The 16,855-nt window shown below is 57.0% G+C and overlaps 1 protein-coding gene across 2 annotated transcripts in view; it reads left to right on the top strand.

The window, feature by feature from the left end:
* LOC122386873 (pneumococcal serine-rich repeat protein-like) overlaps nucleotides 1–13,846 on the top strand; it is a 43,460-nt gene extending 29,614 nt beyond the window's left edge. The window contains exons 1-3 of one of the 2 annotated variants that reach the window (XM_043376563.1): nucleotides 5,492–5,735; nucleotides 5,980–11,815; nucleotides 12,649–13,846. In XM_043376563.1, coding sequence (XP_043232498.1) covers nucleotides 6,013–11,815; nucleotides 12,649–12,965 — 6,120 coding nt within the window. In that variant the 5' untranslated portion in view covers nucleotides 5,492–5,735; nucleotides 5,980–6,012 and the 3' untranslated portion in view covers nucleotides 12,966–13,846. Of the gene's footprint in view, nucleotides 1–5,491; nucleotides 5,736–5,979; nucleotides 11,816–12,648 lie in introns of those variants that run through there. The other variant, XM_043376562.1, reaches the window with a different exon arrangement.
* The last annotated feature ends 3,009 nt before the right edge of the window (nucleotides 13,847–16,855 follow it).

Raw genomic sequence — 16,855 nt, 5'->3', positions numbered from 1 at the left:
GCTGTGACAGAAGCTGTCGCAGCCTCCGCCAGAGTGCCGACACTCGGACTGTTCAGGCTGTCAGCGCTGACAGTCGTCAACTGGGCCTCAGTCGCTCCCTCTTTGACTCCACTGACCCCGCGTGCCGGACAGGGCGTCCACCTCTGACAGCGCGGTACTGATGGCGCTTCTCACCGGTCACTCGGAGACAGATCGAGCTGCGAGGCCGGCCTGCTCAGCTCAGCTCAGCTCAGCTCAGCCCGCTTACTCAGCTCATGTCGTCTCGCGGCACATCATCACTCGATGCGTCACTGCCCGTCTCGCCGGCGTCAGGTTCGCCGCGCCGTCGGCGCGGCGGCTGGCGCCGACCTGTCAGCGGCCGCCGTCTTGGGGCGCTAATTGCCGAAGCGGGGTGTGTTTTTCTGCAGCTGGCCGCCGCTGCAGCTGCTCCCCGCCGCCGACTGAGCGTGCCACGTGCCGACACGTGCGGACTCCGCCTCGGCACGGGGCGCGGCACCCTCCGCGGGGGCGGAGCACGCCGCGGCAATCAAAAGGAGAAGATGATATCTTGGGCGCGGCGTCATTGTTTTAGCCCGCTGAAAGTCATCGGCGCAGTACCGCCCGCGCCTGTATGCGTACACACCTACTCCGGAGTCTCTCGCCATGACCTGACCGTGGCGCGCCAGCTGGCCGGCCGCCCTGACCCCGTGAGTCGGCAGTTGGCCTCCTGCCCTCCAGCCGAGCCCGGGGCGAGCTGGCCCCGTGCCCGAGCTTCCCGACATCACCTGCTGTCATAAATATTCCGCTGAGCTGGCACCCGGAGCGCCCCGTGAGACCGGGCCGCCCCGTTGGAAATGATGGGGCCGGTGCGACTTCTAAGTAGCTGAAGCAGCTTCGGCTGCTCGGCTGTGGATCGATCCGTTCCCCAGCTGGCGGCTGTCGAGCTGCCGGCTGCCGGTCGTCCAGCTTCCAACCTTTGGATGCCTGAGATCGATGGCCGCTCTGCACTGCTCGCTGGGCGGACAAAATTGTCTCCGGACAGACACCATCAATTTTCTCGAGTCCGCCTGTGACGGGCGCTGATGAACGCTTTGCCATGAGACACCACACGGTTTGTCGGAACCAGAGAGGAGCGGGAAATGCCGGACATGCTGCAGAGTGCCAGGGCTTGCACACGGGAGTGCTGGTGATGGCACTCGCCTGAGTGCTGCAGATGCTGCACAGGAGTGATGGAGATGACACACGGCAGTGCCGGACATGACGCAGGGTGCCGAGCACAGGGTGTCTGCTGCACACAGAGTGCCGACCAGAGGGTGTCTGCAGCAGACAGAGTGCTGGGGGGTGAGTGAGTGCCGCGGCGCGTGTCTAGCTCCGCTGATGCAGACCACGTCCGATGGCGATAAATAGTCCGTAACCGACGGCCCGTCGTCTTCGTCTGGCGCTCGGGGAGCCCGCCGGCCCAGAACGGTCTGAGCACCGCACATCGCGCCACTGTGGGCAGACCCCGAGCCAGAGCAGCCCGAGAGCTGCACATCGCGCCACTGTGCAGGGTAGACTCTGAGCCAGAGCAGCCCCAGAGCTGCATCGTGCCACGGTGGATAATGTCCGCGGTCTGAGCCGGCAGCTCTCGTATTTGGGGCAGACTCCCGGCAGCTCCCTTTTGGATAAAACGGGAGGATTCGATGACGCAGTCTGATGGCGCGCCTCCCGCACAAAGTAGGTTCCATCCCTGGTGACGCTGTCTAACCGGGCCTCCAGGGCAGAGATGGTCCGATCTCATTTACAGTATGGCCGCCAAGGGAGCGATTAAGCCCACTTTTGGAGCACATCGCGCGATTGCTTATATCTCGCTCAGCAAGTGCGCGAACGGTTTAACTTCAAAGGCGCTGTTTCATGCTTTGCGGTAAATAAGCTTATTTTGCCCTATATATTTAAACATCGAACATCTGATGTAATCTGGTGATTATCAGCAATCTGTGTGTGTGTGTTTTTTTTTTACATTTGACATCTGTGTTGCCATTTGACCGTGACAGCGGTGATGCTGCCATTTAAATGACACCTGCCACCGATCTGTAACACAACCTGCGTCTGACGGATGAGGCGTCTGCCGCCCTCTGTCAGACGTTTCCTGCGATGTTATCTGTCTCGGAGTCGGAGCCAGGGGCCGTGACCAGTGTCCAGCTCGTCGGCCACGCCCGTTGGACCGCGCGGGCTGGACATGCTCGGCGGCTGTCGGCGGCCCCTCTGACCGCGCTTCCTCTGCCAGTCCGCTCATGCATCCCATTTTAATGGCCTCCCGGGCGTCGCCACGACTCTCGCAATGGTCAACCACGCTTCACTGCTGCCGGTAACGACGACCACTAGCGCTTAGTGATGGTCAACACGACCTGAGTGTGGCAGCCGCGCTACTGGATAATGGGTAATGGTGAACATCAGCCTGACAAGATACCGACCGGATGGCAGAGCCTCGGATGAAGGATAGTGGTTGATACCAACATGGCCAGACTCCCGGCAGTAGCGCCGCTAGATAATGGTTTATAGTCAGCGTCAAAATGACATGATACTGGACAGTGGCGTTATTTCATAATGGTCGACATCAAAACGGCCACCGTCTAAACAGCGGGCAGCCCATCAATAATGGACAACGCAACAGAGAGCTCTTGGTGTCAGTTAATGATAGTTCGCGGGAATAAGAACAGATAAAACAGACTGGAATATCGACGCACACGCAGTCCTCACACTAAAACAACCACTTTCAGCGTCAAAACAACCATAGTGCAACGACGAAATGCATCGCCTTAGGCGACCTAGCGCCTCTTCTCGCCTCGAGCTGCAAAACGTTCAATCTCTATCGCTGTGCTGACGTCGACCATCAGTCGCCAAATGAAAACGTCCATAGCATAATGAGCAGAGGCATTGATAAATGACTTTAGAAACCCGCTCTTCAGTTATGAATGAACGCAATACCAAGAGGCGTCAAAGCATGTAATCGTGGCCTTGAGTAGCCGACAGCAGTCAGCAGACCCCGATCATATATCGGAACAGGCCTGTGAGTTCGTAGGGCATAACTACCACCCGAATAACGCCCAGGCATAGCTAACCCAGTTTTTAGCACAACTCTCCTGTTTTATCGCCAGCACGACCCCTGGCCCGCCAATACGTGCACAAACCTCCCGCTCCTGTGGCGGCGAGGTCAGCTCGGTAATAGCAGCTGACAGGCGCGGAATGGCCGCTGTCCCTTGTGGGTTTACGGGGACCGAGAAAACACCGACGATCGATACCCGGGCTCGGACAGACTGGGCAGCGGCGGGGGCGGCGGCGGGGGCGGGGTGGGGGAGGGTCCGGCTCTTACCGGGATTGGACTGGCCACCGGCATCGTCAAAGCGCGCTCTGCCGGTAGTGGAGCGGAGCTCTGCACTTTGCGGAGCCGTATCCAGGGGTGACCGGAGCCGCAGCGGCTGCTGCTAGCTAACTTTGGCCTTTTGCTCCTCCAGAAGTGAGACCTAGGATCAGAGGCAGGTTGATGGATTGAAATGGGAATCGCGTCATCTTCTGGCTTCTAACCTCGATTGGTGCTGGAAGTCTTCTTGTTTTATTGCAACAGAAGGCCGATCTCTTTTCATTCCAAAGCATGCGATTTCATATCGCCCCTTTGGCATTTGCTCGGTTGAGTGACCGCGCTGACCTCTGCCGGTCACGTGGTCGGTGTCCGTGTGGCGGAACGTGAGTCACGTGACGGTGACGTGGCAGACGGCCGTCTGTTTCACCGCTCCGACCGCTGAGAGACGGGAGCGGCGGCGGCGGCGGTAGCGAGCGCGACATTTACATGGAAATGGAATGGCGCTCCGCTGGCGATCGGTGGAGCCTAACGGAGTCACCGCGGCGGCGCGACGCGCTGGAAAACGCAGCAGGAGCGCCAGAGAACGGCGCTGGAGCGTCCCTCTCGCCGCAAAGGCGCGGCACGGCTCGAGTGGAGGTGCTGAGGGACGCCGAACAGTGAAAAGTCAGTCGCTCACTCAGCAGGCTAAATTGGGAACGATCGTCTGTTCTCAGTTGGTCCTAGGAGCTCGAGAGGCTCTTTCTTCTATGTGGACGTGCCTGATCACGGTAGAACATAACTCGTGTCAGGCGTGTTATAATGGGCACTGGGCAGCACTCCCATCAGCTTATTCAAATGCCTTTTGGCTTTTTATGTCCAGAACGAAAGGGAATGTTTGGGCACCCGTCGGCTGTACAGATGAACCATTAAATGCAACTCCATCACTAGGTACTATCTGGCACCTCAACCTACATTTAACATGTACATAGCTTAAAATATTCAATAAACACAAATAAAACCTCATGCATAACATAAATATGAAAAACATAATAAAGCAAGAAAACACGACTTTTCAATATGATGATGCCTATTATGTACCTATATGAATAGCCTGCTTAATATTAGCCCTCGCCCGGCGAGGGGGGGGGGGTTGATGCAACCCCCCAAGGTTTTTCGCAAATAACGTAAAAACGGCGGCGCTACACCAAATTTGGCATACCCTCTGGGGCAACCTTTTCGCATCAATCCTGAAAAATTGAAGTCCCAGTCTTTTCAGGTCCGGTCATCAGGTCACAAAAACCGGTACAAGTTCAGGGGAAAATTGGACTAGCTTAGCGGCAACTGAATTCCAGAGTTCACTTAAATTGGTAACAAAGTAGGTATATCATTCGATGCGGACGGTCGTCCTGAGTTCACTGGTCTTTTATTTTTGCTCTATTTTTACTAGGTAAAAAGTTATAAGCGAAAAACGTTTGACATGTTTTAGCAAAACTTTTGCACTCATACCCCCCTAAACCCCCCTAAATATTGACTTAGAGTCACTAAACTTTCACGGGGGCGAGATCTCCTATGGACCCACCTACCCTGTAAATTTGGCGTTTCAAAGTGCCATAGGAGCCAAACGCGAGGGGGGTCGTACCAACCCCCCCCCTCGCCGTCCTTGTTATGGAAAAGGCCCTCGCCTGGCGAGAGTTAGTGCACAGACTTGACAGAGAAGTCTGTGATAAGTGTAATAACAGGAAATCAAATAAACATCAGCTATGTCACACGAGACCTATTGGACAGCATTGACCACGAACTGGCATATCATTCCTAATATCTCTGCGCAATGTTTTGGGAATTGCACCCTTTTGAAATGTCGTGTCACTTTCTAGACATCTTTCAAACCATTTTTGACACTATAATCATGCGAGGAACACACAATGCACAACACATTCCAATTTTCATGTTACATAAGATCGTGCGCATCTTCTCACGACTTATCACGAAAATGCCGTTTTCCTTGACGTACCCAACACGGAAGTACTGGGCTGTTTCCGCCGTTTCCGCCACGTTTTATCTTTCGTCCGGCTGGCTAATCGCTTGGCTAATTAGAAAAGCCTTGCAAGCGGGAGGTGGCCTCACAGAAGCGGCGAGTTTTTAGACATTTGCGGCGATAACAAACCACGAACGTTTACAAGCTTCTAGCAGTCTTGCTAGCAATGTGCGTGCCTTGGACAAATTGAAAACGCCTATGATAAATGAGCATGATGCAACTCATCCAGTGTCAGTGAGCTTATATGGGTTCAATTTTGCGTTGTTTTTTTACGATATGATAAGTAATTAATTTCTTATCTACTTATTTGTTGGTTCTGACGTCAATTGACAGTGGCGTTCATTCGAATCGCAATTAACCAGGAATGTCCGTTGGCTCCTTAGATAGTGGAACAAAGTGACGGTAAGCAGCCTCCAAACAATTAAACAATCTCGTACGCGCCTTGTACAATACCTTCACTGAATCCATCACACTTACCCCAAACCGCAAAATACGTGTGACACACCAGAACGCTACCAAAACAAGCCACCTACGCTGTCTGTGACCCGATTTCCCCGGCCGACGGCCTTCGGCGCCACCAGACCGAGCCGCGCCGACGGCCGACGGCGCTGGTCGCACTCCGCTGACCCCGTCCTCGTCGTTCCAGGGGCCCACGCAGACAGTCGTCCGCGACCCGGCCATGGACTTCAACCCGTTCGGCAACGGTCACCACGGCACCAACGGCTCCGGCGCTGCCGACGGTGCCAATGGCTCCAGCGACTCGCACACCTTCGGCGTGGAGGCCTTCGGCGCGAAGCTCGGCTTCGGCTCGGGCCAGGCCAGCGCCGATCCTGACTCGCCGCTGAACCCGCAGGCCCCCGAGTTCACCCCGGGCCAGCTGAAGGCGTCCTTCGGCGGCGGTGACTCGGCCCACCTCGACCCGAGCGCGGCCGAGTTCGTGCCCTCGGGCGGCGCCGTGTTTGAGACCGAGGTGCCCGAACAGTCGACCGGTGGTGGCCTGTTTAGCCAGCTCAGCGACGGACTGAACTCGGCCGCCGCCGGCCTGTCCTCGGCAGCCGGGTCAGCAGTCGACTCGTTCAACCAGCTCACCTCTGACGCCGGAGAGGGAGCGCAGACGGCGCTCGACTCGAGCACCGAGCTGGCGCAGGGTGCTGTCGACAGAACGGCAGATGGTGTGGAGACGGTCTACGACAGCGCCGCCCAGCAGCTTCAGGGGGCAGCGGACCACACAGCACAGGGCGTCGAGGCCGCCTTCGGCAAGACGGCCGAGGTAACCCAGGATGCCTACGACAAGACAGGTGAATTTGCCGAAGATGCTTATCAGAAGACGAGTGACTTTGCCGAGGACGCATATAAGAAGACGAGTGACTTTGCCGAAGACGCATTCAATAAGACTGGTGAATTGGCCGATGATGCCTACCACAAAACGAGTGAATCGACCGAAGACGCCTTCCACAAGACAAGTGACTTTGCTGAGCACGCTTTCGACAGCACCGCAACCGCCACTAGCGATGCTCTCGGGAAAGTGTCTGAAACTGCTGGCAACGCACTCGACGCGACTGCTGAGTTCGCTCAGGGCGCATACGACAGCGCCAAGACGGGCGCTGAGACTGCGTTCGACAGTACTACAGAGGCGGCAGAGACAGCGCTCGGTGCAGCGGCAGAGGGCACCAGCGCGGCCTACGAGCAGACCGCCGAACTGGCTCAGAACGCGGCCACCGGTCTGGAGGAAGAATATGACCGAGCAGCACAGGGATTGAGCTCTACCCTGGAGAAAACAGCTGACGCTGCTGATACCGGCTACAACCGAGCTGCCGAGTATGGTGAGGAGGCCTTCGACACCATGGCACGAGGCGCCGATTCTGCGCTGGAGCACGCCTCTCAGTTCGCAGAGGAGGCGTTTGACGCACCGGCACGGTCGGTGGGCGCTCCTTTCGATATCGGTATGACGGCCGAGGAGCTGGACGCTGCCTACGGCAAGACCGAGGACGTGGTGGAGAAGGTGGAGAAGGACGTCGAGGGCGCCCTCGAGACGACGGCCGAGAAGGCCCAGGAGACCGCCTGCGAGGCCGAAACAGCGGCTAGCGGCGTGCTGGGCTCTCTCGCTGAGACTGCGACGTCGGCGTACAACACGGCCGCCGAGAAGGCATCGTCTGCGTTCGACACGGTCGCTGACACCACTGGCTCAGCGCTGGACGCTGCCGGTCAGGCTGCCACGTCCGCCTTCGACACGGCCGCCGAGACGGCGACCTCAGCCTACTCTACCGCCGCTGAGAGCGCCGGGTCCGCGTTCGAGGCGGTCAGCTCGGGATTCGGCTCTGCCTTCGACACAGCCTCGTCCACTATCGGATCGGCCGTCGAGTTCGGCACGGACTCGGCCCAAACTGCCGTCGACAAGTCGGCTTCCTTCGCCGATGAGGCTGCCGACGCTGCAGCTGACGCGACGGAGACCGTGGAACGGAAGGTCGAATCTGCCGCCGCGTCAGCGACTGAAGCGTTCGACGTTGGCGCCGGCAAAGTGAACGAGTACGCCGATGAAGCTGCCGAAGAGGTGCAGCAGCACGTGGACGAAGAGCCACTGGCCGAGCGTGCCGGCTCGTCGTTCGAGCCAGTCCAGGAGCGGCTCGGCAGTGCGCTGGAGGCGGCCGGCGACTTCGTCAGCTCGTCGTATGATGCTGCCGCCGCAGAGCTCGGATCGGCGACCGAAGTGGTCACTGGAGGCGTGCAGTCTGCCGTTGAGTCCGCCTTCGACACCGCGACTGCCGCCTACTCTGCCGTGGCTGACGGGTTTGGATCGGTGGCCACCTCAGCCGAAACAGGGCTGGAGAAGGCTGACGACACCGTCACCAGCCAGGTCGAGACTGCTGTCGACGACACACTTGACGCTACACTGGACGCCACAGTGGACGCTGACGCGACCTTGGAGTCGAGTGCGGTACTGGCCGGCGCTAACATCGATTCCGCAGTCGGTGGCGTCACGGCGGCGCTCGATACGGCTGCCAGTGAGTCAGCGGCGGCGATGGAGTCGGCAGCCGACCACGGACGCTCTGTGTTCGACGCGGCCGCGGGCGACGCCGAGGACGCCTACCAGAGTGTGACAAAGGAGGCTGCGGAAACGCTCGAGTCCGCCGCCGTCGCGGGTGAAACCCTGCTTGACTCTGCCGCAAGCAAGATGGAGACCTGCTACGACGAGGCGGCCGGCGCCGCCGAGGACGCTGCCGAGGCGACGGAGCGGACGCTCGACTCGGCCGCCGCTGAGGCGGAGACGGTGACCACCGAGGCGGCCTCGACACTGGAGACGGCCTACGACCAGGCGGCCGACGCCGGCGAACAGGTGTCGGGAAGCATCCAGTCTGGAGTGGATGCCGCCGTCGAGAACACCTCTTCCCTGCTGTCGGCTGGAGTCGACTACCTCTCAGGCGGACTGCAGTCGGCTTACGATACCTCCGCTGAGGCCGTTCAGTCTGCCTACGACACCTCTGCCGAGACTACTAAATCTGCTTACGATACGTCAGCTGAGTTCGCTCAGTCAGCCTACGATACATCTGCTGAGACTGCCAAGTCTGCTTACGATGCCTCCGCTGAGGCTATCCAGTCTGGCTTCGACACCTCTGCCGAGACTGCTAAATCTGCTTACGATACGTCAGCTGAGTTCGCTCAGTCGGCCTACGATACATCTGCTGAGACTGCCAAGTCGGCTTACGATGCCTCCGCTGAGGCTATCCAGTCTGGCTTCGACACCTCTGCCGAGACCGCCAAATCTGCTTACGATACATCAGCCGAGTTTGCCCAGTCGGCCTACGATACATCTGCTGAGACTGCCAAGTCGGCTTACGATGCCTCCGCTGAGGCTGTCCAGTCTGGCTTCGATACCTCTGCCGAGACTGCTAAATCTGCTTACGACACTTCAGCCGAGTTCGCCCAATCAGCCTTCGACAAATCAGCCGAGGCCGCTCACTCGGCGTACGATACCGTGTCTGGAGGTGCGGAGACTGCCCAGCAGGAGGCGCAGGCGCTCGTCGACGACCTGTCTGACCCGCTGCACGCGGTGCGTGATAACGGCGAACAGTTCAGCAAGGTGATCACCGACTCTGTGGAGTCTGTGTCGGGTAGTGTGCCGGACACAGAGGACGTTGACGTCGACCGAGAGCTGGAGGTCAAGGGAGAGTCTGTGATGGAGCAGCTGAAGGACGGTCTGCAGTCGGCCGCCGACTCTGCCGCCGAGACGGCCACGTCCGCGGCCGACTTCTTGTCCCAGGGTATCAGCTCTGCGTACGAGACGGCAGCATCCGTCCTTCCTCAGTCCCAGGACACACAGGAGGACGAACAGCCCGAGCAGAAGTCTGACAAGAAGGCCGGGTCCGATGAAGACGAGGCAGAGAAGGAGGCAGAGAAGGTGATCAAACAAGACACCGAGGAGCTGTCGCACGACATCCAGCGCGCTGCCGACGATATCGAGAAGTTCGTCGAGCACGCCTCCGAGACGCTGCAGGACGAATCTGAGGAGGCACGCGAGGCCGTCCGACGGATGGAGGAGGAGGATGTCTCCTCCGTCACCCCGCTGTCACCCGCCGAAGAGCTCAGCTCTGTTGCCGATGATGTCACCGATGAACTGAAGGAGACTGCTGCCGAGGCGGGCGAGCGGTTCGAACGCGAGGTGGCTGTGGATGTGCACAGCTCACCGGCGGCAGAGGAGCCGCCTGCCCAGCTTGGAGACTTGGTTCGGGAGAAGGTGGCGGCGGCAGTGGACGCTGCTGAAGAGGCTGCTGAAAAGGCTGCTGAAGCTGTTTCTCCGGCAGTGGAGAAGGCTGGTGAGCTGCTGGGGACGGCAGGAAGCCCGGCTGAAGGTGACGTGACTGAGGAGTTCGAGACGATCGAGCAGAGCGAGGTGGAGGCAGTGCGCCGCGAGATGGCTCAGGAGGAGGAAGAGGAGCCTCAGATGGACCCGATTGAGTCCAACGAGCTGCTGCAGGCCTCCTTCCATGAGGACATGCAGACGTTCTCGCACCACAGCGCGGACATCCTCAGCCCCGAGCAGGAGCATTTTGATGCCATGGAGAGGGCGCTGGAGCAGGGAGACGAGGAGGTTGTCCCGGGAGGCTTTGTCTACCACACGCCCGTGCGCAAGCCCACTGAGCCACTGCTGCCAGAGATGTCTGAGCCGGCTGTCCCGGCCTCCGAGCCGGAACCTCAGCCGACTCCGGAGCCCGCCGCTGAGCCTGAGAAGGAGCCTGTCGTCGAGCCGGAGCCGGTGGTTGAGTCGGCGCCTGAGCCAGTCGCTGAACCTGAGCCGACACCAGAGCCGACCCCAGAGCCCGAGCCAGTCCGTGAGGCCTCCCCAGTGCCGGAGCCCGAGGCTCCTGTCGAGGCGGCCGCAGTCGCTGCCGACCAGGAGTCGGCTCCCCCTGCTCCCAAGGAGCCGGAGCCGGAGCCCGCTGCGGAGGACTCGTCTTTGTTGGCCGCCGCCGGTACTGCTATTGCCGCCGCCGGAGCCGCAGCCGTCGCCGCTGTCACCGGGGCTGCAAAGAAGGCCACCAAGCCAGACGCCAAGGCTGACAAGAAGGCGCCGACCGTCAAGAAGACCGGCAAAGAGCCACTGAAGAAAACTGTTGCTGGTAAGACCGACACAGGCAAGCCAACCGCCAAGCCTTCGACGACCACCACCGGGAAGCCGACCGCGACGAAGACGACCACCAGGCCGGCCACGAAGACGGCCACCTCTCGTCCCAGCACGGCTCCGTCGAGCCGTCCGGCCACCGCAGCCACTACCGCCGCCAAGACGACCGCCGCGGCCCGCCCGCGCCCGGCCACAGCCACCACCAAGCCATCCACCACCGCGTCTGCCAGGACCTCCCTGGGGGCAGCCAAGACGTCCACCACACCCACCGCGCATAAGACCACCACATCCGCCACCAGCTCTGCCCGGCCGGCCTCGGCCAAGACGGCGGCTCGTACGCCCCTCAGTCACCGGACCACCTCGCCGACCAAGAGCGCGTCTGCCACCGCGCCGACGACTGGCACCACTAAGACGCCGACCAAACCCAAGCCGACGACCACTAGCGCCCGCACCACACCGACCACGGCTCGCACCACCACCTCAGCGCGCACCACCCTTCTCAAGAAGACGCCCACCTCGCCGACCAAGAGCGCTGACGGCAAGACGGCTGACGCCAAGCCGGCGACCAAGCCGACCCGTCCGAGCACGCTGAGCACCCGGCCGGTCGCCAGTCGCACCTCGACCGGCACCAAGTCGAGCTCCACCACCGGCAGCAGCACCAGCCGCACCGGCACGACTGCCGCGGGCCGCACCGGCACCACATCCACCAGCCGAACGGGCACCAGCACCACCCGGCCCACGAACGGCACCAAGACGGCCAAGGAGGCGGTCAACAGCAAGATCTCTGCTACGCTGAGCCACCGTCCGACGGCCGCCAGCAGCACCAAAACAGGAGGAGTCGGGTTCGGCACCAGAGTTCCCAGAGGTGAGACATTGGGGAGGTGTGGGGGGGGGGGGGGGCGGCGGCTCAGTTCGTACCACCGGCCGTTGGACCAGAGAGGTAGTGTCAGGACGGGTGATGGGGCTATTGCTTGGTCTTGGGAATGGAATAGGCGTTTCACGAGGCTTTATTTTGTTTTTCTAAAAGAAAAGGTTTTCAGTCCATGCATTATATTCATTCATTTATTCATTCATTCTTTCATTCATTTATTCATTCATTCATTCAATACATTAATTCATACAGTAAATTTTCATTAAAAACGTCACACATAATTGACACGAGCTGTATCGATTTGATACAAAAATGTCTTTATTTAATGCCTATTATTCAATAATGCGCCTAATGTGCTTTTAAAACAATCAATGGTCACGTTGACAGCTCTCAAACTCTTCTCACCTCTAGAGATGAGAGATGACGAGAGGTAGCTATAGCTCTCATCACCAGAACTCCGGCACTGATTCTTAAGAAGTGAAACATAACTTTAACATTTAACGTTCTGAGATAGCTGACATACGCCATAGGCCCAATAAAAAATGAAAAGACGTAGGTATGGCCTTTAAGTACCCACATGAAGACGATCGAATGCTGGTACCCTCCTGACATACGATGTGTTGTGAATGAACAAAACTTGTATGAATTAGGTATGTGGACGGGAAGCCATGCTACAGCATTCTAACTTCTAGCTTTGTCGTCTTCTGTCGGTGACCCAGCTGAGCAGCCGTTACACTGGGAGGACCTCTGAGTGGGGAGTCGCATATGAAGAAGAATTGGCCTCCTCGCAAATGTTCACCACTAACTCTGTCCCCGTGTGCCCTCAGACGCGGTGAAGAAGGCTGCTCCTGGCACCACTGCCACTAAGACGTCACCGCGGGCCCCGATCAGCGGCAGCCGAACCAAGACGGCTTCCAAGACCACGCCGGGCAAGGCGGCGCCCATCAAGAAGGGGGCGTCGCCGATCGTGGCCGAGACAGCAGCGCCGGTCGATAACGGCGGTGGACTGGAGAAGTTCACCTCCGAGGATGTGGTGATAGAGGTGGCTGACAAGCTGGCCGGCGAGACCAACGGCCACCACACCGAGCTGGCCAGCTTAGGAAACGGAAACGGCATCGATCACCACGCGGAGGAGCTGTCGTAAATCCCCGAAACGACACGGAGCATGTGATAGACTGGTGGCGGACGCGAGCGACGAGCGCGTGACGGGAGTGTTCCGAGTGGTAGAGGTCGCCCCGCGCGGCGACAGTAGCGTGCAGAGGTCGCCACGAGCGGCGGCGGCACCGGGCGAGGCCTGGCGAGCCGGGTGGCGCCCTCTGGGTGCCACCGGCCGCCCTGCATTGTGATATAAGCACGCAACGAACTGAGGGACACGAGGCTTGAAGCGCTTACTTTTAGTTTATTTTGGTAATTTATTGTGCGGCGAGCCCCATTCGGGGCAGCCGAAGAGCGTCTGAGTGTGTCACCTATATGGATGGATGAGCGAGTGAGCAAAGCGGCGCCAGAGCCAACTCCAAGAATCCGCCGGCGGATTGACGCCTGTCATATAGCGAGCGATGGGGCGTGCCTGCCCTGTATGCGCGGAGCTTATCGTTCCTGCATTCTTTACGAATGGCGCCGCGGAGCGCCTCTCAGATTAGACTGTATTTTTAGATTGTTGTCGAGTCTCGGTTCGGGGCGGGGGAGGGATGTGAGGGAGGGGCGCTGCCGGTGGCCCGAGCAGGGTCGTCGGCACGTCCACCTTTCGGTCAGGTCAGGTCAGGTCAGTGTGCGGCTTCTGGCCGCTCGCTGCCCTTCCGTTCCGAGCTGCTTGGCCTGTTTTATCCTGCGGCCGGTCGTGTTTGTGTTTCTGTCTGTCCGTCCGACCTGCCGATCGGCGGGCGCGGACCCGCCGTCACATGGGGAGGGCTGCTCTGCATATACTTACTCTGACCGGCGCTGCACGTCGGCCAGCCCGCGCCAGACATTCTCTGTGTGTTTTATTATGATTATTATTGCAAGGCACAATAAATCTTCCTAGTTTTCTTCATTTTGTATTAGTTCGAGTCGAAGAATCAATCAGCTGTATGGATGTGCTTACATACCTTCAAATAAAACTGAGTATAATATTGAGAACACCTACCGAGCTTTGTCGATCGTGGGACAGAAATATGTCGAAACCGACAATGCCCTCTCTGGGACCGGGCCCTTGGGTCAGCATCCAACAACATTCTATAGCGTTACGTGATACATGACATAACTGATAACGAGGCATGCATGTGCTCATAGTAAACATCGCGAAGTCACCATACTTTTTTCGCTTTTTCCATTGCAATTTGCATAAGCCAGTACCTATCTCCAATCACCGCTCGCCACTGATCGCTCACAAGTCACAACATCAACAAAACTCACAACTCACGTGTTCTCAGCAGTCTGTTGGAGAAAGTCACTCGGTGCCCGAACTGCGACTGTCACAGTCTGTTCGATGCCCCCGGGATGTCATGCGCGCGGCCGGCCCTGTGCTTCCATGCTTCCAGCTCAGCAGTGACGGCGGTTCCATGGTACAGAATTGCGGTGTCACGCCAGGGCGCACTAGTCGTGAACTCACGAGGAGCCAATCGCACCGTCAGCGTGTGTGGAGCGGCAGATCGTCAGGTGCCGGGGTGTCAATGACCCAAAGATTGGCCGATCTCTCTCTCTCTCTCTCTCTCTCTCTCTCTCTCTCTCTCTCTCTCTCTCTCTCTCTCTCTCTCTCTCTCTCTCTCTCTCTCTCTCTCTCTCTCTCTCGCTCTCTCTCTCCCCCTCCGTCTCTCAGTCTCTCCGTCTTTTCGTCCCGATCTGTCTCTGTCTGTGTCTCTGTATCTGTAGCTGTCTGTCTTTGTCAATGTGCCTCGTCTCCGACTGTCTCTGTCTCTCTTCTTGTCATGGTCTCTCTCCTACTTTTCTCCCTACCTCCTCAGGGTTGGAATCCAATCGAGCGTGAATAGAGGGTGGTGCGAATGGCGAGTGTCATGCATAGGAAAATAGTTTGACATGGATGCCAGCAGTAATAGTAAATAGTAGGTCCGAGACAGCGAAGCGTGACAAGCCCGAAGATTGAAAACTAAGACATCGGTGAGAGCGGCTCTGTCATGTGAATGCAGTGTATTTTTTATGAATGAAGTGCGATATAATCTTACGTGTTTCAAACGTATAAAAAACAAGCACTTAAACCCTCGCCAGCCGAGGGGGGGGGCCGCCCCCATACGTTTTTTACACGATAGCTCGGAAGACGCTGGTGATAAAGAGCTGAAATTTCGCACGCCTGACTTTTGATTCAATCCCAATCTTGTGGCACCAATCGCCTTTGCAGGTCAACTCCGGTCATTGTCCTATGGCGTCATTAAGTGAACCTCTGCACTGTCCTAAGAGATTGCAATTTCGTAACGCCCTCAGTGCCAGATAAGTTTTCGAGTGGGTGAAACTTACAGTGCGTAGTATCCTTCATAGGCCCCTTACTTGTATGCCTCGGATTTTTTTCTAAGGGTTATCTGAAGTCAGGTCGGTCATGTGATTATACGTCAATGGCCAAATAAATGAAATCTTTTTTTTTGCCCAGGGATTGGCATACAACAAGCTAAAACACATGGAATCGTAATCTCATGCACTCCTTGCACGGTCCGATTGTTGACCTTGCGTGACGTCATTAGTGACGTCACTAAAGTCATAGCAGTTTTTCGTCAATAGCTCCCGATCATATTGAGCTAGCCTATCAGGAAAGCCACCAATGGACTGAAAAAGGCCTACCGAATTGAATGATTAGCGATACGACCTCCTTCGGCCATATTTATGACCTGAGTGGGCCTGAGCTGACTTTGTCCCCGAGGTGACCTTTACCTGTCCTCACCCAAACAAAAAGTATATCATTCGACGCGCCTGAGCACGAAGATTACGATGCTGCCCAAATCCCGGCTCTGTGACCATTTTTAGCAATGCTATTAAACAAAAACCGAACGCGTACCTTAGGGCGCTTGAACTGCAGAGGTTACCGGTTGACCTGAGACCTTAAAATCGGGTACCTGCCGCTGCGTCTCGTAACGACACACACTCATTTTTCCGCGAGCTTTAGCTCAATTAGGGCGAAACAATGAGGGGGGCGTACCCTCCCCCTCGGACAGAAAACCATAGCTTCGGCGATGGTTAACTTCGTAATACTTCTTCGATCTTACTTTCGCCACCATAACACATTCATATACCGAATGGTGTTAATTTTATGCACTACTAAATTTGCACTGCTCCATTGGTTTGAGAAAGATCGAGATTCCGACTGACGGAGCGTCACGGAAAGTCGACTTTGCACGCTACTGTGCACACTCTCATGTTTAATCGCTGGAACACGCTGTGTCGCCTGCAGCCAGGAAGACATTACGAACATTTCATAACGTGTATTCCCACAGAACATCGAGAAATGATATCAGCTCAACGTGAGAGTGTGATATGTTACGCGATGGCGTTGGCAAACTGCCGTGGAGCCGTTTGAACCGAGTCATAACGAGAGTAGTGATGATGAATAGACGGTTGGTTCATCAAAGAGTGATTCTTTCTAGGATGTCCCAACAAGAAATCCAGATGGCATTTTCATTGGGCAATAAAACCACACAATAAAAGCAAAGATGATTTGCAGTTAAACGCTCGAGGGAAGGAGGCATCACAACAGTAGTCAGTAGAGCTGCTAACACTGAACACAGCTGCTAGCAATGTAAGCAAGTATAGTTCGTTTATTTTCAAAAGGACGCTGGCTCAAAGTTCAATATCGAAACTCTCACGTGAGTTTTGGCAGCTTCAGTGTCTGGTCAAGAATTTCTTACCGAAAAAATAATCGATTTCAAATTGTGCACGGTAAGTAGCTGGAAATTGTTGCTTAAAAATGAACATGCTATGATTACGTCACTGGTGGCAGCAGGCACCCAAATGTCCGTGCAATGGGACAAGTGTCAACGAATTTGGGTGAAACTTAGTTTTTCACTGATGCCGACCTTATAATCGAGTGAGCGATTCCGTCCATGAAAGTTATAC

Source organism: Amphibalanus amphitrite, unplaced genomic scaffold, assembly GCF_019059575.1.
Source record: "Amphibalanus amphitrite isolate SeventyFive unplaced genomic scaffold, NRLGWU_Aamphi_draft 000265F_arrow, whole genome shotgun sequence".
NCBI lineage: Eukaryota > Metazoa > Arthropoda > Thecostraca > Balanomorpha > Balanidae > Amphibalanus > Amphibalanus amphitrite.
This window is presented reverse-complemented; position numbering and strand designations above follow the sequence as displayed.